Genomic DNA, 27,872 nt, shown 5'->3' on the forward strand with positions numbered 1-27,872 from the left:
GACGAAAAACATTGAACGAAAAGATGCCAAAAGCTAAAACAAATGTGATTTTATGCTCCTATTAAATTTTTTTCAGAAGTAATTACGCTATTGAATTCATCAGTGAAACTCACCCCATAACTGCTGTTTTTCAAAAAGAATAAAAAAAAAAAGGAAGGAAACACATTTAGCTAAGAGCAGCACTTTTCGTTATTTTAAACCCAATGGTTTTGTACTTTGTCATCAAAGGTCCTTGGTTTAAACTTATTTCAAAGATAGATAGAGATAGATAGATAGATAGATAGATAGATAGATAGATAGATAGATAGATCTCTCCTTATACATCTATATCATTGATCTGTGCACCTACATACATATATAATATTCTGAACCCTACAGGGACATATTCATTACCTATTAGAGATTACGTCGCTTAAGAAGTACTAAATGAGTTAAAACATCTAAGGCATTAGAACAGTGTCTGGATTGTATTAGTCACTTACTACACATGTGTCATCACTATTATTGTGTAAGAGATAATTTGCCCGCTGAGCAAACACTTATTGGTGCCTGCCTGCAGCAATCCCTCCTTCTTCCGTAACTTCCCTGGCTTTGCTAGGGACTCCTGCTGGGGCACAGTTCTCCAGGGTTCTCTCGTGTTTCTTCACGTCTTCTGAGCAGGGGCATTGATGGCATTTTCTTCTGGACCCTCATTTCAAGGATGTCTGCAGCAAACACCGCGGGAAGACAGAGACCACGTCTCCCTACAGAGCAGAGGGCAGGTTTGTTTGCTGCCCGATGTAATCAAGATGCCATCTTCCTCTGAGGCGAAGCTTGGTCAGGTTTGCACACAGCCCGCTGAAAAAGGTGGGGGTTTCCTACGCTCAGGGCTCTCTGGCTTTGACACAAACCCACTGTGTGCCCACATGTGCCCCCCTTTGTATTGCCCATGGGACTTGGGGGCCATGGGGAAATGTAAATATGAAGCATAAGCTCTGTAATGCTGGAAGAAAGTCCTTTGTCTCTGCGCAAGAGTTGACACAGCAGTCCTGACTGATACTCTTAGAACGATATTGGGACATTAGGAGGTCCTTGCAAGGTTGGTCTTCGTTTGTTGTAGAGGAGCTCGGATCTGGGAGGGTCCCTACCACCGCCAGAGTTGGTAAGAATGGCTCAATGTGCCTAAACTATTTGTACAAACCACAAGACTCATGCTACATGCCTGCTTTCCTTCTGAGAGTCTGGAATTTTGGTACACGCCCCACAAAGGCTGCCCCAGTAAAAACCCTGGTTGTGGAGGCTGTCAGGAGCTCCCCTGGCTGGCAAGATTCCACATGCATTTCACAGTTTATTCTGGGGGGAAAGAAAGGGTGCTCTGTGACCACTGGGCCAGGACTCGGCAGCCTGAGCCTGGGTCTGTCTGCACTCGCCCCACTGCCTTTCCCTCTGCTGTATCCTCCCACTGTAAGGGTCATAGCCACGAGAACGACCACGTGCCGAGTCCTGTGAATCCTTCTGTGGGATCATTGGACCAGGGGTGGTCTTGGGGATCCCAGACATAGTCTCTGACCCCAGGGTCTCGTGTCTTCAGTCAACGTCTACAAAACTGTGGCAGACTAACTTGAATTTGGAGTCGGGGAAAATCTCAGACTCTTCACAGTTCTTGGCGGAGCCATCTCTGTCTCAGGACACATGGGAGTGCGTGCGTGCGTGCGTGTGTGTGTGCGTGTGTGAATTCCAGGTCTACGTCCACTTGTGTATCGCGTGCCCCACACACCGCGGAGCTTTGAGCTTCACGTACCTGATCTAAGCTAATCCAAGTAGTACCATCTCTTTCTTTTCCTCTGACCACAAACCAAGAAGAATATAATGTGGCGGCAGCTTCCTTACAGTCATGAGAGCTAACCTAGAGAAAATCGGACTAAGAAACTGGGCCTCATGGATACGGTTGGAGCGCCCCAAACCAGCAGGTCTCGGTCAGTCTGCCCCTGGACTATTTTAAGATACTTGAGTCGATGAATTTCCTTTATTGCTTAAGACAGATTAGATACGGTTTTTGATCCTGTGTAACAGAAGGAGTCCTAACTGATACAGATGACAGCTGTTCAGAGAATGTGGAAATCTCTGTTGTAGCATAGAGAACCAAGTCTCAGCAAGTGGGCTTCTTCTTCGGGAACCCTGAGACTAACAGCAAAAACAATCAGCCTTCCAGCAGCCAACAATTTAAAAGCACCTACTAAGTGCAGAGCAGTAGACAGGAACTGGAACCGGTAGCACTTCAGGGGACTTCCAGCCTGGAGATGCTGTTTCCAGGCAAAGGTGTTTAGTGGCTAAGATACACATAGGATCATAGCCCTTCACTTAAAATGCAGTAGGGATGATGTAACCATAGCAACATGAGCTAAAGACCCAGCTGCCAGGAAAAGAGGAAGAGGTGGTTTGAAGAAGAAGAGAGGAGCTCTGAGCCACTTCTAGATCTGTGCCCGGAAATGGGTATCCTGTCCACAGCACACTTCCTGGCTGTACCACGATGAGGGAGTGATGGCTTTGCTTTTCCCAGACTAGCCTTGAGAACAAGAACTTGGCCTCCACTGCATCTGCCCGCACACTTTGGGGAGCATTTGAATAACAAAAGTAAACACTGGAAGCTTTGTTTTGGTTCCAAAACAGGGATAACACGGATCAAAGACTTGCCAAAGAAAGGATTGTTGCAAAGGATGTTTCAATTCATGATTATATGTATATAATATTATAAATGATAACAGATTTGAGACTGTTGAGGTATAAACATTTGCTGATTGAGCATACTAAATTCATCAACACAGAATTCATAATGTACAAAATAAATTAATAAGGAACTTAACAGAACATGTTATGTTGCAAATACAACATGCATCTGTAACTCGGTTAAAATAAAATAGCAAATACATATACGATACAACAGAAATGAATCATTTGAAAATAATTATTTTCCCCCTCTCCTACTTTATTTTCTCCCTAGCACCCAATGTTATATATGCATTTCTCTATCACTTTATTATCTGTCTTCCCACTAGATTGTAAGCTCCCTGAGGGCAAGATTCTGTTTACTTTACTGCTATACGCTCAGCACCTAGAATTTAACATATAGTAGGCGCACAATAAATAAATAAGTGTTGCATGAATGAATGTAAAATAGGACACATTTAACCAACGTCAAAACTGGTTTCTACAATATCACTTTATATATGATAAATACTTACTTAAACAAGGTCCTTACTTCCTTACTTAACACTTGACTCTCTTCCCTGATACTCTGTGGGATAAGCCAATGGCCTGGGGTTGCCTAAACACTTGGTAAAACTGGCTTTGGGCACCATGGCTATTTCCCTCCATCGGTGTATCCCCAGGCTGGCCTGTCCAGTAGGACAGAGGTGCATAGGAGGGACGGAGCGAGGGAGGGAGGGTCATTCCAACGTTCCTCTGAATTGCCGTGTGTGGTGCTCCAGCCTCTGGGCCTCGGCCTGGAGGTGCCCCAGCGCGGTGGGGCTTGGGTACTCGAGCACAGCATGTTTGGTGGCCAGAGCTACATTCTTGAGCAGGCTGCAAAGGTGGCTGCTGCGGCAAAGGACCTCATTGCGTGTGTCCCTGTCCTGGGTCTCCTTGCACAGCGTGTCCACCAGCTTCTGCCCCACCATGATAATCAGCTTGCTCTGGGCGATAAAGCTCTCCGGGGGCTGGCTGTGGCTAAGGCTGTTGTTAAAGACGCTGATGGCTTTGAAGAGCGCCCCAAAGTAGAGCCGGCAGTGTTCCGAAAGGTGGATTTTCTTCTCGGGATCCTGGTGACTCCACGGGGGGTGCAGAGCGGGGCTGGGATTCTAGGGAAGAGGAAAAAAACAGTAGATAAGAGGTGGAGCCCATCAACAGGCTGTGCTTGTCTCCCTCTTCCTGGTTTTTCTCAATTTGCTAGACTTTTTAGAAGAAAAAGGGCAGTTTTGTTTGGGAAGCCCCATAGTGCAACATTGGCCTAACAAATTCGTGTTAATGTTTTAAAAGCATTTTAACCTTTAAAGCATATGTAACGTTTTAACTGTTACATAAAAAGTATTGTCTATATGTTGAGTATAATCTTAAATATTACATTATGTATATAATCTTACATATTTTATACAAACGTATGGAGTCTTATTTAATTCTCTCAACAAACCATTAGGAACCCATTCTAAGAAACACATTGACAATTGACTACATTTATAACTTTCCAAAACGCAAGAACACTTCATGGTGAGATGAAAACATGTGCTCGAACAACAGATTTTAAAAACCCTTTCTCTTATAATTCCAGTATCAGAGGTCAACCCTAACTCCAAAAATTTCCAGAAGAAATCCAAATATGCTGACCTACCTGCCTTAATAGTGAACTATGTCTCTTGCTTGCCAATCCAATGTTTCATCTAGAATTTTGCTTTCCCGGATTCCATTGTTTGGAGTACGGAACCAGTGTCACCCCAAAGCCTCTCTACTATTGAAAGATACTCAGCGTCTGACTTAGTGGCGACCACTCTAGGTAACAACTGAAAGCCCCGTTGTTGGGTTACAGGTGAGGGGACCAAAGCTCCCTGAAGAGAAGAGGCTGCATAGGGCCGTTTGATGAGTGAAATAAAGATGTAGGGCTCTTTGCCACGTCAGCCAGGGCTGCAACTTTCATTCTTTCTATTAAACTGCGCACTCTCTCAATCGCTATATGGTCGCAAAACGCACAGCCCAGAAGCACTCAGACAGGGTGAGGATCTGACTGTGTCCCCCCGGAATCCATATGTTGAAACTCTACCATGTGAATGTATTAGGAGATGGGGTCTTTGGGAGGTGCCTAGGATTACATGAGGTCATGCTGATGGAGACCCCATGGATGGGATTAGTGCCCTTACAGGAATCGTGTGAGACCTTGCTTCCCCTCTCTGCTCTCTGCCATGGGAGGACATGGTGAGAAGCCAGTCTGCGACCTGGAAGAGAGCTGTCACCAGAGCCGGACCACGCTGGCACCTGATCCTGGACTCCCAGCCTCCAGAACTGTGAGGATAAGTTTCTGACGTTTATAAGCCACCCCGTCTATGGTACTTTGCCTATAGCAGCCCCAAACGGACTAAGACAGACAGATAAAGTGAAGAAAAGATCGCGGTGTTGGTTGAGAGGGACTCTCTGGGGGCAGGAGGCATGAGAAGGATACAGCACAAGCAGGAATCGGGAAGCAACAACCTAGGCATCGGAATATCGGCATCTTAGCTTGAAAGCGGCAACCGTAGGCAAATAAACAATGTGCCGTGATTCTCCTCCTGGCATGTTGGACTCATGTGGAGATCTGTTTGGTTATCTCTCACATTGACTAGGAAGCAATGCAGGCAGTCAGAGGGCAGGGGCCAGAGGTACTGAGTGTCTGTCCCACACACTGGAGCACTGTCCACCCAATGTTCAGTGATGCCCACCCCACTGAGACACACGGCCAGTTGGAAGCAGCAGTTTTCCAAGTGTGGTGGGAACTGCTGGGAGTGGGGCCCAGCTCTCTGGGTGTTAGCAAGCCCTGTAGTGGACTGTGATACACTCTCCAGTTTGAGAAGCACTGGTTGAATACTTCATGTTGGACAAAACAACATGACCTTTCAGGAAATCTGGTAGGCCCAGACATTGGTGTTTGAGATTTGGGAAACTGAGTATCAAGGGGTCGGGGTTCCCGGCCTAGTTTGGCTCTGAGAAGACAAACGATCTTGTCCGCATGATTGGACATCTCTGTCCCTCTCTCTGCCACCCCACGCCCGGCCAGGGAGCTGAGTTGGTTCACTGCTTCCCAGGCTTCAGTTACTCAAAGCAAACTGTCACCAGTTCCGCCCTTCCTGCCTTCCTCTTAACTTCAACTTGCTTTGTCTTTGTCTTTAAACGGATCCACTCCTTCACTTCTGTCAACTTAAAGGAAACTTTTAAAATTGGTCAACGGAAAACTACTGTCATTTGCCACCAAGAGAGGGTCACCAATAAAAATAAGGACAATGGTAACATCTTTGATTAAAAAGAAAGAACATCAAGGGTCAAAAATTTTGAAGATACACAAGCCCCAAACCAAAATGGCCTTTGGGTTGTAATCGGGAGCATTCAAAGTGAATTGTCAAAGGGAACGTGAGGGAGTCCGTGCTGCTTTCTGCTGTGCCAGCACCACCCACGATTGCTTTGCAGGGCACCTAGGATTATTTCCCAAATGGTCCTAGGATCACAGTCTACATCCTGGGGCTCACTGGACTTGTTCATCTCCAGGGTTCCTTCTACCATAAAAAGGAAAAACTATTACAAAACCCAAATCTGCTCCCGAGCAGGTAATGGCCATAATGTGGACTTATTCATAGCAGGAGATATCTCTAGGGACAAAGCATATGTAGCAGAAGTATTTGAGAGGGAGCAGACTTTATTTGTGTTTCTAAGTCTTTGTTTTCAGCCAATCCTTGTTCCAAGATGGGTTTTTTTTTTCTCTCCTAAGTGAGTCAACTTCGGAAAAATACAATCCCTTTGAATTACCTCCCTGGGTGGTTTGCCACTGCTGTATAGTTGTTTAAGCTCACTTTCAAACTTGAGCATTCCTCTTTATATTTTTGTTCTGCCTATTGATTGATGCCTTTTTTTTAACAAAGGACACTTTGGCAGCCCAAGGACTGAATTTTGTCTACCAACATGGTCTAGTACAACGACACACAGTTTTTTGTGTGTGTTTTTAAAAAATTATATATATATATATATGTATATATATATATATAATTGGGAAATGAAAAATACCTAAATTTCTACCTTCTCTAGAATGTGTTAAAGTTCTTATACCCTAAGGCTTTTTAGCAGGATATCAAGACTGGGGCTGAAAGCACCAAGTTACCTCCCGACACAGCCCTTAGATGCCCTGTGGGTCCTCTTGAGACAAGAACAAAAGGTTCTTTTTCTCTAGTGTCTGAACTCATGTGGCAAAATACTTCTAAGAGTAACTAGAATCTGGAGGATGCTATGACCATGTACAATTTGGAAGAGTGTTCACACTTCCTCTTCTGTTTCTAAGAAACATGCTGACAGTGACCAAATTTATATCTTTCAAAAGTGCAAGAAACCTTGACAGTGAGTTTAAGACATGTACTCAAAGAATGGATTTCAAAAGGCTTTTAAAGTCCTGTCCAATCTTAGTATCAGAGGTAAACCGAAAACTCCCAAATTTCCGGAAGACATCTTATCTGCCTTAATATTAAAATATTTACCATACTTCTTAAAAAGACTTCATCAAGAATTGTACTTTTTGAAAAATGAACCATTGTCTCAAAAAGTCTATACAGCTATTGAAAGATTTTCAGCATCTAACTTACGGGACAACCACTCAAGATAAACACTGAAGCCCCTTTATATTATACCTCTCGGAACTCTGAACTCACCTGCTCACAGACATTTGTCCAATTTTTCTTTAAGACTTCAGGGGAGCGTTCACTTTCCCTGTGTTTAATAAAAGGAGCACTCCTCTGGTATGATTCAATTTCCCTTTGGGGAAGCTGGATGCATTTTGCAAGCTTACATTCTGCATTTAGAGTCAATTGCATGGTCTCTTCCTTGTCACAATTCTGCTTGAAAAGGAGCTTCCCGTTGGCAATGATAATGGAAGCAAACCTCTTGATGTCTTCTGGAACCATCCGCGCCACCATGACAAATCTCTCAAGGTCATCAGGGCTGTCTTGGACTTTGTCTGTCACAAGGACATCCAGGGACCAACTGCAGCGGTCCAGGCTTTCCTTTGTCTCAAGCAGGATCTGGTAGGAGTCGGAGATTGTCTGTAGCTGATCCCTAATTCTGGCCTGAAGGTTACTGTTGGTGAGGTTACAGGCGGTCCCACAGACTCCACGGGCAAAATCCAGAAATTCTCTCAAAGATTCTTCTATGTGGTCGGTGGCCCTGTGAATCGCACCGAGGTTGGCCTCCAGCTGGTCTCTGGACCTCCAATTCCTACTGACAAAGAGCATCAGGCCCGAGACGGCACCAGCTACCTTGTGCTGCAGAGCTGTGACTGCCCCTCTGGCCAAGTCCAGGTCCAAGGACAGCTCCTTTGTGGCCTCCTCCGAACAGGAGCTGGACGAAGACTCAGTGGATGTGATGGAGCACGAGGAGACGACGCTGACTCTGCTGTCAGAACTGTGAACGGACAGTGTGTCCGGCTCCGGGGAGGCCGACGTCACTTGTGTGGAGAACCAGGGGGGATTACTGTCTGCGGAATGCTCGAAAGCTCCATCGGCTTTCCCCGGCTTTGTCACCGCCTGACGGGCCACTGGCACGGCTTTAGGGATGTCATAAATGTTGGGTGTGGCATTCTGCTTTTCCACGCGGGGAATCAGAAAGCTTGAGGGAACCTTGTAGTCGACACCTTCGTCCCCGGGGGTCGGGAAGCTATAAGAAGGGATTTCTGGAAGGCTGAGTTTTTTCTGCACAGGCACATTTTCTTGCAGATGTGGAGTTGGGGACCTTGCTGTGCTCTTCGGAGGACTGTGGAAACTGGACATATACCTGGGGGGGTGATGAGGCGCTGATGCTTCCCCAAAGCTGGTGAGACAGGCATTTCTTACATCCGCTTTCTCTGCAGACACTGGAGTGTCATAAATCCATTCTGATTTCTGAGGGTTTGGTAGTGTGTTGTAGCAGGCTCTACGTAAGGCGACTGTTGACATCACGGGAACACTCTGCCTCTGGGAAGAACCACACAAAGTAACCCAGTTTAGTCAAAAAGAGCTGTGAGCAACTCATTTGACAAACGTGTATTATACCGAGGACTTACTAAAGGCTGCGCATGTGCATCTTGGCACCTTTTTGGTAAGGCCTTCCTTCCCTGATGACCTTGGGCATACACATACTTATTGTGTACATGTGACAGAGTCCAGGGCTAAACACAGATTACACACATTTCAAATTAAGGCATTTCTCCTATGTGCAGACAAAAACCTACTCTGACACGCCATGTCTCTGAGGTGTATACTAATAAGAAGCGTTTATCTAAGGTCTTGCTCTGTGCCAAGCACTGCACTGCGCCCTCTGCAGAGACTACGTGAATACTTGCAGTACATGTGTAATAGAAACGGAGACACGGTGAAGTGAGAGGACTTCTGCCAACCACGCAGCTCGTCCTGCTCCTGAACTCCAGTGCAGTGAGGGGACTCCCGTGAAATAAGGTCTGCTACCAGGAGCTGGCAGTCCTCACTGTGACCAAGCTATTAAATGTCCTCGAGCATGTTCAGAGTTTGTCATAGCCTCGAATTTCAGCATCTGCTTATACTTACACTTGGTTGGCCGCCGGGGGCGCCGTGTCCTGCTTTTCGGGGGCTGGCGGGTATGTCATATAACTGCTGCTTCACTGGCTCCTGGAGAAAGACCACAAAGGAAGACATGAAGCATGTCTTACACATTTGATGTACCCATTACTCACGAATAAATTAAAAAAGACCTAATATTTCACGTCTCAGGGATAACATTTCCTTCCTGATCCCATCACAAACTCTCCCCCACCAGTGATTTTTCCACGCGAAACCACAAATCACTGACGATTTGGGGGCTTTCAATCATGATGTTCTCTGGTGGAAGTTTATGTGCTGCCGTGGGTAGTTTCAACAGTGGACTTTGTACATTAAAAAGATGCCTCTTCACGGAAGGTGGGACAAACCGTGGAGAGAATGTACTACCGCTGCCTGAGTTAAACATGGTAGTCCTCTGCCTTCCGTAAGTTAGTCTTGAGATTGAATTACAGAAGAATAAATGAGATGGGGACTTCCTATGTCCTCTGCCTTTGTTTGTTTTTCTCAGTAGAATTTTTCCTGGGCTTATTACTTGTGTATTCATCCTGCAAATACTTACTGAGTACCTACTAGACACTAAGCCAAATGACATGTATACACGCCCAGCAATGAGCAAAAGACATGGTGCCTGAACAGGTAATATACATTTTTTGCGCCTTAATCAGAAAATACATGGATTAGGATGTGAAAGATAGGTTCCATGTTCCAAAGTGAGATGAGAGAGCACCAAGACAGGTTTTGCAAAGAGAGGGAAAGATGGAATGTGGAGAGGGGGTTTCTTTGGAGAGCGTGGGCTGTGAGTTTTCTACTGACCCCTTCTCAGGTGGGGAACATGGCGGTGCTTTTCACTAACCCTCATGCAAAGTGTGAAGGGCTCCAATGGGAGCGTCCATGGCTTGAGCTGTGCCACCTGAGCTTGGGGTCACAGTGCACGGGGGCTAACGCTGGCTTGAGAAAAGTTAAGGGTGAGAATCTGATGGCAAAGCTGGCTGGGAGGGCCTGTTCTCAGGGCCAGGATGACTGTGAGGTAAGTGCCGCCTTAGTCACAACATTTAAGGGGGCACATAAAAAGGAAGTAATCAAGGTAAAAAATATTGTCATGCAGTGTTTTTAAAAGTCACAATTCATGTGGAAAAAAAATCACGATGAACCAAATGTCAGCATTTGAAATAAAAATGGGATCCACAGTGCCAGGGGGAGGTGGAGGTAGGAGAGGTGAGTCCTGCGACTGTGTCTTCATGTAAAACTCTGGGGCCCACGTGAGGCCTTACTTGCTTCACATAGTCCCAGCCCAGGCTGTGCCTCTGGAATCTATCCCAGCAAAGGGAGGGTGTGCGTTTTCCATGGACCAGACATGGATCACAGGCGAGGTGGAGCAAGAGCCGGGCTGGAATGGGGAGAGAACCTCAGGAGGATGAGGCTGGAGGTGGCTCTCCTGCCTGGGGAGCTAATGGAGAAGCCTTCAGCCACCCGCCAGAGATGGAACTTGCAGGAATACCTCAGAAGAGAAAGGATCAGCTTTCAACACTCGCTACTTCCACAGAGTACCACTGCAACATGTCCCAACAGTACCCAGCAAGCAGGGTATTTCTACCTGTGGCCGCCCTCTGTCTCCGTGCCTGCCTCCTTCAGCCCTGCGGGAGCCTGAGACCAGCCGGGCAGGGGAGAGGAGTAGAAACCTAGCCTGGGGAGCTAGCACAGCACACAGCCAATCCTTGTGCCCGCTGCAGGAGCCTGGAGTGGCCAGCAAGCCAGGAAAGCAGGAGCTTTTGCTTTAGATGAAGTAGGAAGTCGGATTCTTGCCTGGCCTCAACATTTAAATTTCTCCACTGAGACTGAGGAGGTGAAAGTAACTTCTTATTACTCATGAGTGACCACCAGTAAGTCACAGAGCTGGCCTGAAGTTTCATTTAGACTAGAGCTGTGGCTCTCGGCCCTGGCGGCACTGCAGAATCACCCGGGAGCTGTAGTCTTTCTTCCTGCTGGCTGGTTCTAGTACAGACCTCAAACAAGAGTCTGTGGGGGTGGGACCGGGCAGCAGGAGTGATCAGAACTCCTGATGGTTCCCTGTGCATTGATGGGGCGCAGGAAAATGTGGCACAGAGCAGTTTCAATGTAAGAAATGAGCGAAGTTGTTTGCTGGTTACATGAAGCATGTCTGGCACATTTGATGTACCCATTACTCACGAATAAGTTAAAAAAGACCAAATATTTCACCTCTCAGGGATAACCAATGATTATCCTGTGATGCACAGCCTTCAAAATATTATTTTTTTAAAAATTCACATATACGAGTATATGAATACACAGAGGGTGCCAAAAAATGTGTGCATATTTTAAGAAAGGAAAAAACTGTATTAAAATTGTAATGCTCAATATATACCGATAACAAAAGATGAATACAAGTCACGTTTGAGTTCTGCAATAACAAGAGGTGCTCAAAGTGGTTACCATCAGCGTCCAGATATTTCTGATTATGGCGAACTACTGCTTGACCCATGTTGATGAAAGTGTCCACTTGTGTACATTTTTGGCACCCCTGTGTGTGTGTGTGTGTGTGTGTGTGTGTGTGTGTGTGTATAGATATAAAATATCTATTACAAAAGAAAAGCAAAAGTTTAAAAGAATATTCAGCACTCAGGTAGTCCTAATGTTCTCCTGAGCAGGTCTGGGCTTCCTGGGCACAAAGCTGGGAGCGAGGAGCGGACAGACACTCCCTCCACAGTCCTCTGTGGGTGAAGCTGAAATGGACCGTCCGTCCGCGTGACGCTGAGAACCCCACAGTCTGGGCGGAGAGGCCGGGGAGCAGGCCTGGACAAAGCTCACCTTAATGGCTGGGGGCCCGCGGCTGTGGACCGGCACGTCGTACAGCTGGGAGGACGGCGCTGACAAGGAGGCCTGAGCAGGTCTGGGAATCGTGAAGAGGGCCTTGGGGAGACAAAACCGAGAGAGAGGAGGCGTCACTGTGGAGTTCACAGATCATGTCCAGCGTCACCCGTCAGACAGAAAGTGAGCTGCGACCCTCTTGAGGCACTCCCCCACCACCCCACACCTGCAGCCTTGCTTGGAGCCTGGGAACAGCAGGATGCTGGTGGGGAGCGTCTGTGGTGGAGGGTGGTCTCCCTCACTGTGCCGGCATCAGCCTCATGTGGGAAGCAGGTTAAAATGCAGACGCCTGCACTCCATGTCAGTTAGAGCAATGGGCAGGGCCTGGGAACAGGCAATGTTATAGGGCAGTGGATGCTGTCTGCCAGGGGCCTAACGTCTACAGGGGAAAAAAGACGTGGGGACACCCAAGGCCCAGGTTGGGAAGTGGGACAAGGCCCGAGGAAAGGGAAAGCCCAAGTCCAGAGCCTCCAGCTGAGGGAGACTGTATTTCCCATCGGGCACCAGAAGCCATCACTGAAAGGTTGGATCTTACTATGTGGAGATGAGGGCAGAGAGCAGCGTCTGAGGGCAAGATCACTTTGTTCAGGACGTGACCCAGCTCTGTGCCTGGCAGGAGGTACGTGCTAGCCTCTATTTATTTGTTTGTTTTTGGTCAAAGAATGTGTACAGCTTGAGACAGCAGGCAGCAGATGAGTGGGGCCCACCGTGCATCAGTCTAATAACAGGAGCAGATAAAGCAGCTGCAAAGCAAACAGGACAAACGCTTCTCCCCAGATCACACTCAGCTGTCAAGTATCCAAACAACCTCCCTCTGAGGGACGACGGCTTTCTTACTCATGGAGGAACCTGGTTCTCTAAAATCCTAGGCTCTTGGAAGCACTGCTCCCTGAAACTCTATTAGTAAGAAGGAAGCATCCCACTCTTACCAGAGAAGTAGCCTCGGTTCCCACCCGCACGCGGAGGCTTGGATGAGGGGTGTCGGACAGACATTCCGCATCCAATTCAACTTCGCAGCTCCGGGGTGGGAGCAGCCTGCGTCCACTTTGCAGTCTGGGGTGATATGGACCCCTTTACTCACTGCCCTGCTTTGCATGGAGCCCAAGCAGACACAGCTTCACTTACATCTCACCTGAGCCCCGCTTTTCCGACGACCCCGTAAGTACGCTCTCTCTCTGTTAGAGACGCCTGTGGTTCCTCTGCTCTGTGACCCGCTCACTGCAGTAGGTCAGTAAACCTGACTTGGTCACTGCAGGTCTTAGGCTGACTGGTGTAGGACAAACGTGTCAATGGTGCCCCATTGTCCTCCGAATTAAATCCAAGCTCCTAACAGGGGAAGCGCCGTCCAACCCCGGCCACCATGTATGGTGTGTCCCTGGCCATCGGCCATCAGCTCCACTCTTCCTCCCTCTCTGCCTCCACTTCGAACACAGCACGATCTCTCCCACCTCTGAGCCTCCCCAAATGCTGTTCCATCGACTATTACTCTGCTAGGATCCCAGGCCTATTTGATGTATGCAGCTGACTCTGTAGGAACACCTACAGAGAGCAAAGGGACTTTCCTGTGTGTGGAATTTCAGGTGGAAGGAAGTCAGTTCAAAAACTCCCAGTGTTTCTTGGAAAACGTAGGTTCAAGATGACCATCAAGTAAGGAACATGTGTTAGGAATATGGTTTTGAAAGGTTTGGGGGTGGGAGGCAGAAGGAAACACCAGTTCAGGAACCAGTGGGTCCTAGAGCAGGTTCATCAGGAAATCTGAGACCGTTTTCACTTGAAATACTGAAGAGTCCCCTCTCTGAATTGAAAGCAAAATCAAATGTTTTCTAGATGGTGATATTTGTGTGTTTTTTTTAAAGTCAGGCCAGCATATTGTATCAAGGAAGTTGGAATAAAAAGTAAAACAAACTCAAGACTGTGGTTACTGGAGGGAAGTGGTTGGGAGAAGGCGCCAGGGGCTACAGGGGTGCTAGTTTTATTCTGTTCTGTTTCTTGATCTGGATATTGGTGATGGAGCTATACCCTTAGGATTTGCAGGTTAAATTTCAATAAATAGTACATGGAAAGAGTAGTTAGAGTCAGGCAAATGAAGATCCAGGGCGTGCCAGGGGCTGTCGGCAGTCTAGAGGTGCAGACAGACAGGCAGACACAACAAGAAGGTTTAGTGTCTGGTCGTTACCAGCCATGTGATGCCGGACGACCCTCCTCACTTCCCTAGGAATCAAGTTCCTCATTCGTAATATGAAGGGTTGTTCTAATCTAAAGACCCACAGATGTCTCTTCCAGCTGCAGAGACATCTGAGGCTGACACATAGACTCCCCTTGGAGGACAATTTGAGCAAAGTGACTTGTTTCCACCTTCTGGGTTTTTCATTTTTGGCTAACTTAATCTAGAGATAGTCTACCCAGGTGTAAAGGGCATCTGTGAAATGGGTCTCCCGGCTTGTGTTGGAAAACAGCTCAAAGCCAGTGGATTCGTTCTACCGATAACCGCTTCTGCTCAGGATGTATTTCTTGGGCAGTCTCAGACTCTGGTCTAACCACCAGATTACACAAGCAGGGAGGACATGTATGCCTGTTCAGTGTATTGGAAGATTCCTGATTATCATCTTCCGTTTCTTCTAGTTCCTTCCTTCTTGTAGTAGAAGCAGCAGCGAAATTATTTAGAGTCACCAAACGGTCCAACTGAAGGTGACCTTAGAGGTGGTCGGGTCCAGCCCTCTCATGATACAGAGGAAGAAAGAGAAGGTCTCTAATCGCCCAGTATAGCCATGGCTGCCCCAGAAGCCAAAGAAACCAGGACTCCTAATTTCTAAGCCATAGATGGCATCTCTTGCTCTAAGAGACCCCTCCCCCACCAAGCACAGAGAAGGCAATAAAAAAATGGGGGTTGGGTGGAGGAAGCAAAAATGCAGACAGGGATGCCATGGAGGGAGGGGACTTCAGCAGGAAGAAAAGGCAGAAAAGTTCCCCGGGTGTTTTACTGGAGCCACCTCAGGAACCTACTGGATTGACAAAGAGCCCCCGGTTTCTGGGTTTCTGAATTCCCCCTCGGCTGGTTGGTAGCTGTGGTTTGTGTGTCACCGCCACAGCCTGCAGAGGCGAGGCTTCCAATCCCTGGCACACTTCATGTCAAGGGCAACTCTTTCAGCTAATGCCCGACCCTTTTCTGTTGACACAGTAGACTCCCCTTTTCTTTTATGCCCGTGTCGGTCTAGACGTTGAAGTCCATGGTTACAAAGACTTAAATATTGTATCTGGTCCCGCCATTCATTCAGCAAACATTAAAAGTGTTGGGTGTTTGGGATACCTGGCAAACAGTGAACATTGCCTCTGTTTTCCTTTTAGGAAGGGTGGGGGTGGGGGAATGGCCTTTGTTTTTTTTTGTTTTCTTTAGTGGCTTTGAAAAGAAACTCAAATTAACTTCGGCAAAAGCCACCTGTTGCTCCTGGAGGAACCCCACCGAGGCCCCACTCTGAGCCAGCTCTCAGACAGCAGCTGAGCATGCCCGCCTAGGGGTGGGCCAGCTGTTCCAGACGAGCGATGGAGGGTCCACCTTATGGACTGCTGCAGAAGGCACAACCAGCTTCCTTCTGGTGTCTGTCGCCAGTGCCTGAGTAGCAGCTGTTCTGTGTAACAACTGTCTGGTTCTCTGCCCGGCAGCCCAGGGAGTTAGAAAATCTGAAGTATTCCAAATCTTTTGAGGGAATCACCACACCTTCCCATCTGAAGGTGGTGGAAGCTGGTGTGGAGGAGCCTGCGTAGTTAGTAAGCAAGACGTTCCCGGGGCCCCCAGCACGTATATTGGGGGAGCGGACGTCCCTGGACACAGACCTTGCCAGGACCTCTGCTCAGAGCTGTCACCAGGTGGAATGTGTCATTTGAGCTCAAAGCAAAGTGTATGGTGATGGCAGGAAATGCTCTCAGAGACTGAAGACCATGCCAATCTGTTCTGCATTCTTAACACGTCCCCAACGCCAAGGCTGGGGGACGCTGGGACATTATTTTTTTCCCTTTCTTTCTTAAATGCCTTTCCTTAAAAAAAAAAAAAAATTCATTCTGCATTTACTAGTGCTTCTTTTCCTTTTTTTTTTAATTGCTATTTTTAAAAATTGCAGATGTAATACATGCGCTATACTATACCACACGATCAACTTCCTAATCTCTTCAGCAAATGTTGGAAACCACCCCATTCTAGGCACAGTCCTGGATGCTGGGGACATAAAATAAAGTCACTGCCTAATGCCTTCTTTCACTTTCTCCTTAACCCGTTCCACTGCCTAAGGGTAACCACCACTGGTGTGTGTTCTTTTCAACATGTGTGCGCACGCACATAGACACACACGGGGATTTTTTTTTTAAGGTTTTTTTTTGTTTTTTTTTTTTTTTTAGTTTTTGTTTGTCTGCTTGGTTTTTACTTAAGTGTTTTTTTATTCCCCATATAAATATTTCATAGAACTACTTCATCATTTTTCACAACAGCACAGTAGCTCGTTGTAGGGGTATGCCAAAATTTATGTAACCAACTGCCCCCTTAACAAACATTTAGGCATCTTCAATTTTTCTTTATAACAAATAATGTTAAAAATGCTATGGCTTCCCCATCTAGGTATAGGTTTGCCTACTTGTGTATTTCTGGAGCGATTCTGGAAGTAAAGTTTCTGGGTTGAAGGGCATATACATTTTTTTTTTAACTTTTATTTATTTAAGTGTGTTTTTCCAGGACCCATCAGCTCCAAGTCAAGTAATTGTCTCAATCTAGTTGTGGAGGGTGCAGCTCACAGTAGCCCATGTGGGGATTGAACTGACAACCTTGTTGTTAACCAACTGAGCTAACCGGCTGCCCCAGACACTTTAAATTTGAGTAATTTCTTGCCTTTGAGCCCATGGAAATTCAACACCTCCATTTATCATCAGCAGTCCTACTATTCCTTCCCAGGGTAAGAAAAGACCACCGTGAACATCTATAATGCTTTCAGCACAGCTGGACTAAGCATTCAGTTTCCCACAAAGCATGGGTTCCTGGAGAGCTGGGGAATCACAGGGGTACCGAGAGAATGAATGACAACTGACCCGGGGCCAGATCTAAGCTCGCCCGACCACGCCAATGGTCCGCTTCCCGTTCTGCCCATTGGATCTACTGCACAGCGGTGATTCAAGGGCTGGGTAAGCCCCTGGGTGCTCCATACTGCTTGCCCTACCTCTCCCGTTTGGCAACATGCTTACCTGTCTCGGGATGCTCACAGTCTTCTCACAGACGATTCTGGCACAGGCAGGAGGGTCAGGGAATTCGTAGACTTGGATTGTGGGTGGCAGGGGTCCCTCCACCCAGCTCTTCATCTGCTCATAGATGGCGCCTGAAGGTGGGGCGTTGAGCAGGGTGGGCACGTGGGTGTCCTTGGAGCTGGCGAGAGCTTCTTCCATGCCTCTCAGCGAAGGGGGACAGGGCCTGTCTGCGGGGGCCTCCGTGAGGATTTGGAGGCGGTTGGCAGGGGCCAGGCCTTGCCTCCCATGGAGCAAACACTTCCACCAGCCCTCGCTTTCTGGCACGTTTTGTTCCAGAATGGTCAGGATGTCTCCTCTAGAGAAAGCCAGCTCTTCGGAGCAGTCAGCGCGGTTGTCATAAAGTGCCCTGGCCAAGAGTGTCTGCGGGTGGGAGAGGAGGAAGACGCCATGGTTATTGCCAGTGCCAACACCACTGCACCAACACCGCTCCTCTGGGGACGTTGGAGCATGTGCACGGCTGCTACCTATGTCCTTTCCTCCACGCCAGAGCTTCTTAGCCCTGCTGTTTCCCTGATTCATTCCTACCTGTCTTTGGGGGCTCAGGTGACATGTCACATCCTCAGGGAAGTCTTACCTGCCCCCTGAGGCCAGGTCCAGTCTCCCTAATACGCTCTCGTGGCCCTGACTTAACTTGTCCTGACCTTGACCCTCATCCTTACATAGTTGAGGGCAGCGTAGCACATAGTTGGGTTGAAACACTGGCTTTGTGATTTCCGAGCTGTGTGCAAATTAGCTACTCTCTTTAGGCCTCAGTTTCCTTGTCTGTAAAGTGGGAATATTGCTAATATCTTACCTGATGGAGTTATTGTGAGAATTAAATGGGTTGATATGTATATACAACTTGTTGAACAGCACCTGGCACTTAGTAAGTGCTCAGTAAAGGTTGGCTGTTACTGTCATAATTATTATATTGCACCTTATCTGGTTCTTGTTATTTTTCTCCCGAATTGGATGGGAAGTTTCATGACTGCTGGGACCCTATCTCGCTTATTTGCTACTCTGTTTCCAGCATCAAGGATGGACTCAGGTGGTTGGGAGATGCTCAATAAATGTTCATTAATGCGCAGACCATGAAACAAAGGCGCAGGGGGTTAGTGACTTACGCGTGGTCCCACAGCCAGGATCAAAACCCAGTCAGCCTCCCTAATTCTCAGACCCATGCTCTTTCCGTCCACTACACGGTTCTCCCATGTGGACCCTCTGCCCACCCTCAGAAGGGCCCAGAATATCATCGGCTCAGCTAGTGCGTTTGCCTAGTGTGAAGGGCAGGGATGCTTTTCCAGAGAACAGTGGGCTCGTATGGCCATCTACCCAAGGTGGACAGCAGTAGTCTTACTCTGGAGCCATACACGGCTTCCTTTGTACTTCCGGCCTACTGTCTACAGTGCAGCAGCCCATACCTTAAAGGAAGGAAGCTCCCAGCAAAGGAAAACCCTAAATACGTGGCTAGAACATGGTGCCCATCGGTGTGGTATTTTGTTATAATTGACATGGGCTGTGTGCATACCTCAGGCAATCAATTAATGTCTCTGCCCAGTCCTCCTCCTGTACCTTCCCTCCAGCCACGCTGTTTGCTTACTTTTCTCGGACATGCTAAGCTTGCTTCCACCCCAGCACCTTTACCCTTGCTATTGCTTCTGCCCACAACACTCTTCCATGGGATCTTTGCATGACTGGCTCCTCTTGCTTCAGATCTCAGCTCAAGTCATCACCTGCAGAGGCTGTCCCTGATCCCCAGGGGCGAGGCTCCGCCCCACAGTGTGGGGAGAACAGGAAGTAGCCCCAGCCGCCAATATCCTGCACCTCTGTTCCTGGCACTGTACCGGCCTCTGTCTAGATAACGCATGGGAGCAATTGATAAGCCTTGTCAAAGGAACTTAGTGACAATTGCAATCATCACGGAGGCCACTCACAGGGCATTTTTACAAATAGGGTGCTCATTTGGAAACGTGTGTGTAGATATTAAGAAATGGAAAAGGGTGTATGTTTATATTTTTGTTCCCTGTGGCACACAGGCAGTTGGATTCTGGGTTCGATGGAAGAAAGCTTCTTTACCAACTTCCAGAAAGGGCATCGCCCCCAAATGCCCATCTTTGTACAACAGCTGGGAGAGGGGAAAGGAAAATTAATAAGGATTTGGACGGAAGAAGGGGAAGGAGCTTACGGAAACAAAGGCAAAGAAAAAGACACTGCCTGTTCTCACGGTGATGGCAACCTCTCTGGGGACTGTCACACAACTGCCGGATGCCATGTGCTAGTCTAAACGGAATCAGCAATGAGACATGGGCATCACTAGCTACAATTGGAGGCGTCTGGGAGGCCATTCATCATTCATTCATTCATTCATTCATTCATTCATTCACCAAGACTGTATTGAGCCTCCACTATGTGCCCAGTGCTCTGCTGGAAATACAGCGCTGAACAGAACAGTTCCCGATCTCATGCCAATGCACGTTCCAGTGGACGAGACAAACGCCAATCAAATCAGAAATAAATACAGTTGACCTGTGAACAATGTGGAGGTTAGGGGCGCCGACCCCCTACAAAGTTAAAAATCTACCTATAACTTTCACCCCTGCCCCCAAACTTAACTACTAATGGCTTACTGTTGACAGGAAGCCTTGCCAATAACATAGTCGATTAACACGTATTTTGTATGTTGTATGTATTATATACTGTATTCTTACAATAAAGTAAGCTAGAGAAAAGAAAGTGTGATTGAGAAGGAAGAGAAAATACATTTACAGTATTTATTGAAACAAATAGGCGTATATTTTAAACGCCTGTTGTTCAAGGTCACCTCTAGAGAGTGTTACTTCAGAGCCATGAAGGAAGACACAGGAGCTCTGGGAGATTCTGGGTGCAGCGGGGCAGGGGTGGTTGGGGTGGAGGGCTCAGGGCAAGTTCCCCTGGGAGTGGGGCTGTGGAGGTTGTGACCTGGGCGTGAGTAGGCGTGAGTCAGATCACAAGCAGGGCAGAGATGATGTGGGCAGAGGAAATGTGTGAGGGCTGGAGGGAAGGATGGAGAGTGTGCCTGAAGTGAGTGGGGGTGTTGAAGGAACTGAAAAGCGACCAGGCTGCCTGGAGAGAAGTTCGCAGAAGATGTGGGGCTTGATTTCTTTATTGGCTGCTGTTTATATCTGGTTGCTGGGCGGAAAAGGCATTGGAGGGAGCCGGCGTGGAGCCCAAGAGGCTAAACAAAGGCAGTCGCCCAGCCAAGGTGAGATGCTCACAGCTCCGCTGAGGGTGAAGGATGGATTCAGGGTAGCTGTAGGGAGGAGGTGGTGAAAATTTGCGTGCAACGTTTGAGGTGAGTCTTGAGAGAAAGGCAGGATTATAAGAAAGGAGAACAAATGCACGATGGACCAGAAAAAGTAGGAAGCAGAGGGAGAACGGCTCCACGTTCTTTGTCTCCTACATAAAGAGCCAGCAGCAGCGGCTGATGTGACGTCATGGCCACGTCCATGTGTGAGCTGCTCATGCCTGGGGCTCTGTCTACCCTCTCCTGCTCCATCCCTCTTTCCCTTCACAGGGCTCAGAGCAGCATCCTGTGATCCTGCTTCCTCCTCCTTTCACGAGCGCCCCTTCCCCTCCAACTTGTACTCCTAAAATTAAATGAGTTAGCGGCCAGGGGAGAGAAGCATGGAGATCCTGAGATGGTTTCCCTCAAAGTAGCCAGAATATCATCAGTTCCTGAAGAAGGTCAACCAGACCACGAGGTCACCAGCTCACAGCAGGACGTAGTAGATGAGCAAGTGCCCCAAACCAGAGATGGAGATTGTCAAGTGGAAGGAACCCTGAGTGGCAAGTGTTCATTGGGCCCCTGTCCAACACGTCATGGAACCCCACTAGTAACAACATGGACGTTTTCCTTCTATTAAAATCCTTCCTTGAAAACAGGTCTGTGTTTGGCATTTTACCTCCTTTCTCACTGATTCCGTGACTTCCTTCCAGGAATTCCTAGTTCGTTTTAGAGGACGGTGGTGGAAGTGTTCATACTTCCCCTATGAGGGGCTATGACAGAATAGTTAGTTGTATATAAACCACAACCTTCTTAAATATTTCAAATCCTTTGCTGTCTGAGAAACGCAAATCCCTCAAGCTCACCAGGGCTTCCCCGGGACACGTAGCTTCTACTTTGAGTTCAGTGAAATAGTCTCTTATGTCTCTCTCTCTCTCTCTTATATATATATATATATATATATATATATATATATATATATATATATATATAAATTTTTTTTTTTAAGGAGGGTGCAGCTCACAGTGGCCCATGTGGGGATCGAACTGGCAACCTTGGTGTTATTAGCATCACGCTCCAATCAACTGAACCAACCGGCTGCCCCTTATCCTTATGTCTTTCTTTATGGGGAGGCGGCTGAGTCCAGGCTCAGAACAGCAGGACTCCATGCAAAAGGGAGAAAGCTCTTTGATTATCTTTAAAGACAGCCTTCTCCCCTTGAATGTACTTGGAAGTACTTCATGTTATGTAAATACACAGATTAAAGCAGAGAGAGTGGTGCAATCTGTTGGCTTGTGAATGTTTATTTTCCGTCATTTTTAAAAGCTCATTATGTAAAGTAAAAAAAAAGGGAAGAAAGAAGCGTTTCCAAGTGCGTGTAAGACAAATCCCTTCACCATCTTCATTTTCCCATCCACACTCTCCAAAAGAGGAAAGACAGAGGAAGCACAATCCCCCAGGAAGAAACGGAATATCTACACGACACTTCTTTTGATGGGTGACAACATTCTGTGAGACAACCTCTGGAAAGTTGAGAGAATGGCAGAAACGTTTTAAGGGGTCACAGCAAAGAGCTGGAAGGATCTCCACTTTGCAAACCCCACATAACCTGCAGACTTCTTACTCACTAATGCGTCAGCTAGTATAAATTCATCAAAGAGAAAAAAATTCTCTTTGATCTTTGGTATATCTATTCATTTAGGTACCTTCGTAGTTCGATTGTTTGCCATTATCCAGTGCTTCACTAATAAGGACAGTTCACAGGTTTTCAACTCAGCCAGGCATCACATAGTAATGTGATGTAAGTAATTAGTATTGAAAATCTCACTTGAGGTTCACCATCTCATGAAGCAGATGCCATTATCCGATTTAAGAGATGAGAAAGCTGAGGCACAGAGAGGGTGAGTCAGTACCCCAAGGTTGCTCAGAGAGCAGGAAACAGAACCAAAGTCGGAATCCAGGCAGTTTTGACTCCCGAGTCCACCCTGTTAGCCTACAAATTGGAGTGTTTGGCACAAACTGCATCACAAGACGGCACATTTGTTTCTGTAAGTGAGTGAACGACAACGTGTGCCTCTGGAGAAAGGGATGGGAAGCTGATAAAAAACATTTTAACTTGGTTGGGTAAGTTGTGTGGTTATTTACCAGAATTAGATTCTGCACTAAGAATCTGGGAAATAACTTAAATGTAATCACTGGTAAATAACAATACATTCGTATAGCTGAATGGCATACAGCCATCAAAAAGAACAAGGTAGAGTGTACATGAGCTGAAGTGGAACAATCTCCAAAATATGGTATTAAATTTTGTAAAAGGTAAGATGAGAAACTGTGCAAATGGTGTGTGTCCATTTGTGCATCTTCCTGGAAGATTTAGATAAATCGTTGGGGCTCCCCCTCTGGCCGGGGTAACTAGAGCCCAGGAAACTACAGAGATTTGGGATTTTAAAAAACAAACACGCTTTCAGTCTGTGTTCATTGGCACCATTTGAATCTTTAAGCCATGCGTACATGTTCTGCTTTTTCAATATAAAAATCTAGTTTTAAAAAAAAGGGTTCTGCTCTATTGGAAGAAAATGACTTCTGTGTTGGTGAACATAAGCTCCCGCCTGTTGTGACCCCTTCAGCCCCGTCTCCTCCCAGACTTGACAGAAGGGAACCTCCACTCCCAGTTAGTCTTTGTCTTGGCTGAAAGCAGTTTGGGCACAAAAGCATCTCGTGTCCCGGAAACCCTCTGTGAACTTCCGGACAACTCACACGGTGGACACAACTGCCATAGCCCCACCCTCAGAGGGCCTGTGCCGTTTACAGCATGCAAGATGCTGAAAAGTGCTCGAGGGGTTTCTGAGAAGCAGCCGATTCCATCAGTGCATCTCTCTCGCCCGCTCGCTGAGAGCAGAACCTCAGCTCTCAGGAAGGCATACAGAGCGCGCACACACCCGTTCCATTCAACAGGGTCTGGCTGCAGACCATCCAGAAACACAGTTTAGGCTGGAAGAAGCTTGAACGGTTTTTCTGTCCTGGCGCCCCCGCAAGTTAGAGAGGCAGCAAGTGAGTCGGCAGGAAGATGGGGGAGGCTCGTTGTCCCCTCATCCCTGCGCTGCCTCCCCTTTTGGTCGGCAGCAGAATGACGTGGGGCCTGTGCACAAACAGTAGACCAGACAGGATGGCCTCCCACGAGGGGACCGCCACCAACATCGAAAATTAGGAGAGCAGTCACAGGACACCTCAGCTGTGTCTTGCATGCATGTGACACTGGGGAAGGCAGTGAGAATAACCCTTTGCTACTTCCCTTGCGCGTGGAGTGGCGCTACGAGGTCTGCAGTTGAGAAGGGAACACCAGACAACCCGCCCGTGTCCTCCTCCTTTTCTCTCCTCATGGATCATTTCCTCTCTTTCCCTCCCTCATTTCCCTGTCTTCTGTTCGTCCCTTCATCTTCCTCACTTCCTCGGTAGTCATCTCCCTCGGAAATAGTTTCCAGGAAGCTGTTACCTTAACTTTTTATTTTTTCCTCGTGAGTTTCAGTAGCTTTCCTTAGTAACATTTACATTTAAAAGGAAAACTCCACAAGTTAGAGAGAACTGAGTCACTTAAGAGAGTTCAGCGGTGTACTCCATCATCAGAACTTGCCCTGAGACTTGCGACCATGTTAAAGTGATTTCCCTTTAACGTGTCCTGGCTGACGTACTGAGGGAATTAGTTTGCAGTGTTGCACAGCTGAGACACTAATCTGCATTTCATTCTCAGACATATTTAGAATTTTTTAAAGGAGGTGACAGCTAAGTAATTTCTTGCATCGTCTTAACAACATAAAGAAGAGTTGTTCTCTTGGAGCTGTTTCTAAAAAAAAATTAGCGAAGTCGTTAAGTGAGAGATGCTGAGAGAAAACTCTTTTTTGTGGTTAATATTGATTTGCCAGATAGGCTAGCAAAATACCCGAGCTTCTGCTTCAGATCCCCTTTTGCAAAAGTTGAAAAGTTTTTCCATGAGAGGCTCCAGAGTGTGTAGAAATGATCTGAAGCCATTTAACTGAAATTCCATTTTCCCAATTACTTTGATATTCAAAGTAACATTTAAGCTCTTAAAAAAAAAAACTTCACTGAGTAAAACATAGCTTTTTAAACAAAATATAAATTCTTTTTTGTTTCAAAACCTGGCCCATAAAACAACTTCCAACTATTTCCAGTGGCGTGATAGTTATGTGGGAAACAACCTACTTCCTTAACTCAGGGGTAAAAAAAAAATTGAAACAACTAATGGACATCTTTACACTGTTAACTCAGAGTCCCACGCAATTCCAAAGGTACAGGAAAGGGATGCCAGAGGAGAGAGACTCAGGTACTCACATTCGCCTTCATCTTCATCCTTTAAAGAAATTATTTTTAAAGGAGATTATTCCACACTCTTGGAAACACCGACAGAAACTGCTGCGGAAGGGAAACCTTCTGTACCACTCGGTACTGGAACGCGGTGAGGTTTGGGGTCTACAACACTTGTGCCCAAACAGAGCTCTTTCTGCAGCTGTCCTTGTCAGGCGATCTGGGCTGAGAACAACGGCCCTGGAGGGCTGGGGACGAGGCCTGTTACATAATACATGTCCTGTGGCTCCCTCCCATCCATCGGGATACAAATAGCATCACGGAGGATTTATTGGGAGGCACTGGGAGCACAGAAGGAAATAAACCTGGTGACCTTGGAAATGACAGGTGATTGAGAGAAAAAGAAAAACTTATATAAAAGAGGGATGCCTTGTTTCCCTAACACCGGTGAAAGTGACCCTGGGTGATGGCGTATTCTGTGAATAAGCACAAACACTAACTGATTTCTCTGTGATAACGTTGAACTCTGATCCCTCCAGCTTTGAATTCCTCCTGATGGTTCAGATGAAAAGGCCACTCATTACAGGGACTTCTGTAGCCGCAGAAGGCACTTTGAGGAAGAGGCTGTGGCCAGAAAAAAATTCCTAAGCTGCCCAGTGGAAATGAAACATTTTCTTCCCTGATGCCTCCACGCTGTGGTTTTCCAATCGGTTTGGGGCTTGAGCAGATAAGCTTGTTTGAATATACTACTCACGGGAATTTTGCTGACTGCACTTGTAGTGCTTCATTGATTCGACAGTTACTTATTAAGCACCTGCTATATGTCTGACAACCCGTGCAGGGCGGGGGGAGTGAGGTGAACCAGGTCCTTTGATTTAAGCTCAGGATTGAATGCAACAGTAGAGATCTCCCAGGCCTTCCAGTAATCGGTGTTTTTGGATATGGCCCAAGATGGTCCACATTCTACCAAACTGTCTCTGTAGCCTGAAGAGCCTGCAGATCCGGAGCCGGCTCCCCCACCTCTGTCCCACCCCCTTCAAGTCCACTCCTTGCTAGCCTAGGCCCTGAGTTATTGTTTAAGACACTTAGTTTGGAAAAGAAGAGCAGTTCCGAGCAATATTTCATGAGGGGAGTGTTTGAGGATTCAGCCCGTGCTGGTGAGAAACTCATGGAGGGAGGAGGGCAAGTAACTGAGAATGTCTCGGTCCTCAGTTTCCTCCTCTGAAACTGAGGGGGCTTTTAGGGTTCCCACCCATCCAGCTGCAGCGCCGATATTTTGCATGGCTTCCTTTCTCACTCTTATCTCTTAGTTCATGAAAACCATAGCAAGATGAAAGAAAATAACAGGTAGGTTCTTTTCCTTTCTCATTTCCTTTCTTTTTGGGGGAGGTGGGCACGGAAAGAAAACGCATGGAGACAAAAGAAGGTGTCGTGTGTTATTTGATTGGTCATAAGCAGTTATACCAACTCCAATTAGGAGAAAGTTTTGTCAAACACTGTTTCTTCAACTTTGTGTGTCAGCTACATGTTCCTGTCACATCCATGAGCCATCTGTACATTTTTTTTTTACATAAAGTAAAACATGAAACCAAGCCAACTAAAACTCTCCCTAAGCAATACTACCTATCAAATTACAAGTTTGATGAGCTCGTTTTAGTTTTTCCTAATGCACATTCAAATACATAACTAGCCTTAAAAAAATGCTCTATCTGTACACTGCACCTAAAATCATCTCATGTGCCAGGGCTCAAGGTCCCTGCGGGGTGTGATGTTTCTGATTGATTAGGAAGAATTAAAGCTATTTAATGGATCACAGAGACAGGAGTGAAGGTTCGCTTGTTCACCAAATTCTCCATTTTTCGGGGTCATTTTTAGGGGCGTTAGGCAAGCAAGGGGCCACCCTATTATTTAAGCTCTTTTTCTCCCATTCTGTTGGTGTGCGTTTATTCCAGCTCACTGGGTTTATTTGTTGTCAATAGTGGGCTACAGATAAACCCATCGCAAGCCTTATTTGGGACACCACAGGGAAGGTTAGGGAGAGGGTGTGTAACTGGCCCTAATGCTTTCTCAGGGCTTATTGATCCCCCCACTTTGGGGAATATCATGTAGGAAAGAAACAACTTTGAAGTACTTGCTTCTAGCAAGCGACTCTTGCCTTTTCAACCTCGCGGTGGATTTAAATCCTGAGCCCAAAGCACTCTTTACTTTTTGTTAACCAGGTGGCAAACCATCCAAGGCAGAGGGACCCTACTGCTCTCTTTTTCCAAAGCGCCCTTCCCCCGCCCCCCACAATGACGGACTGTCTGGTCAGGTCTTAACAAAAGCTGCTCTTGAGTCTAAGGAGAAGCAACAGTTTAAAGAAAAAGAGCAACACTTTACATTCACCAACTTATAAACGTATGGAGAAATTCTCTCTGGAGGAAGCAGCCGGATGAGGAGCCCAGACTCGCCCAGGAGCCACTTTTCAGTGGTTTGGAGGTGTTTTAAGAGGCGGCAAAGCCTCAGTGCAGAGCCAGGAGATGCTGTCCAGGTGCTGCGGGACACAGTAGCTGGATACTCCGTTCTCGGGTGCTTACACTGGGGTCCTCTTCCATTCCAATCAACAAAGGCTTATGAGGAACAACTTGGAAACGATCCCTAAAATAGTCATTTCCCCTTTTTGCAACTCATGTTGGAGCATTTGAATATCAGTCTCAGTGGCATCTTTTTTACCAGGCTCCCACCTTCCTTCTTTGAAGTTATTTCCTCTCCAGGCACTTGTCATTTCCTCCCTTAGTCATCACAGTTCCAAAACTACCATGCTACATTTCTACGGTCACTTCCCCATTTCATTATCG

General features: G+C 46.9%; 1 protein-coding gene across 1 annotated transcript in view; it reads right to left on the reverse strand.

The window, feature by feature from the left end:
• Positions 1-3,231: 3,231 nt before the first annotated feature.
• Positions 3,232-27,872, reverse strand: part of CASS4 (Cas scaffold protein family member 4) — a 29,859-nt gene continuing 5,218 nt past the window's right edge. The window contains exons 2-6 of the mRNA XM_033094968.1: positions 17,415-17,834; positions 12,132-12,233; positions 9,294-9,374; positions 7,410-8,705; positions 3,232-3,836 (exon numbers count right to left, since the gene is read on the reverse strand). Of these exons, the coding sequence (XP_032950859.1) occupies positions 3,426-3,836; positions 7,410-8,705; positions 9,294-9,374; positions 12,132-12,233; positions 17,415-17,834 (2,310 nt within the window). The 3' untranslated portion in view covers positions 3,232-3,425. The remainder of the gene's footprint in view (positions 3,837-7,409; positions 8,706-9,293; positions 9,375-12,131; positions 12,234-17,414; positions 17,835-27,872) is intronic.

This window comes from Rhinolophus ferrumequinum, chromosome 23, assembly GCF_004115265.2.
Source record: "Rhinolophus ferrumequinum isolate MPI-CBG mRhiFer1 chromosome 23, mRhiFer1_v1.p, whole genome shotgun sequence".
NCBI lineage: Eukaryota > Metazoa > Chordata > Mammalia > Chiroptera > Rhinolophidae > Rhinolophus > Rhinolophus ferrumequinum.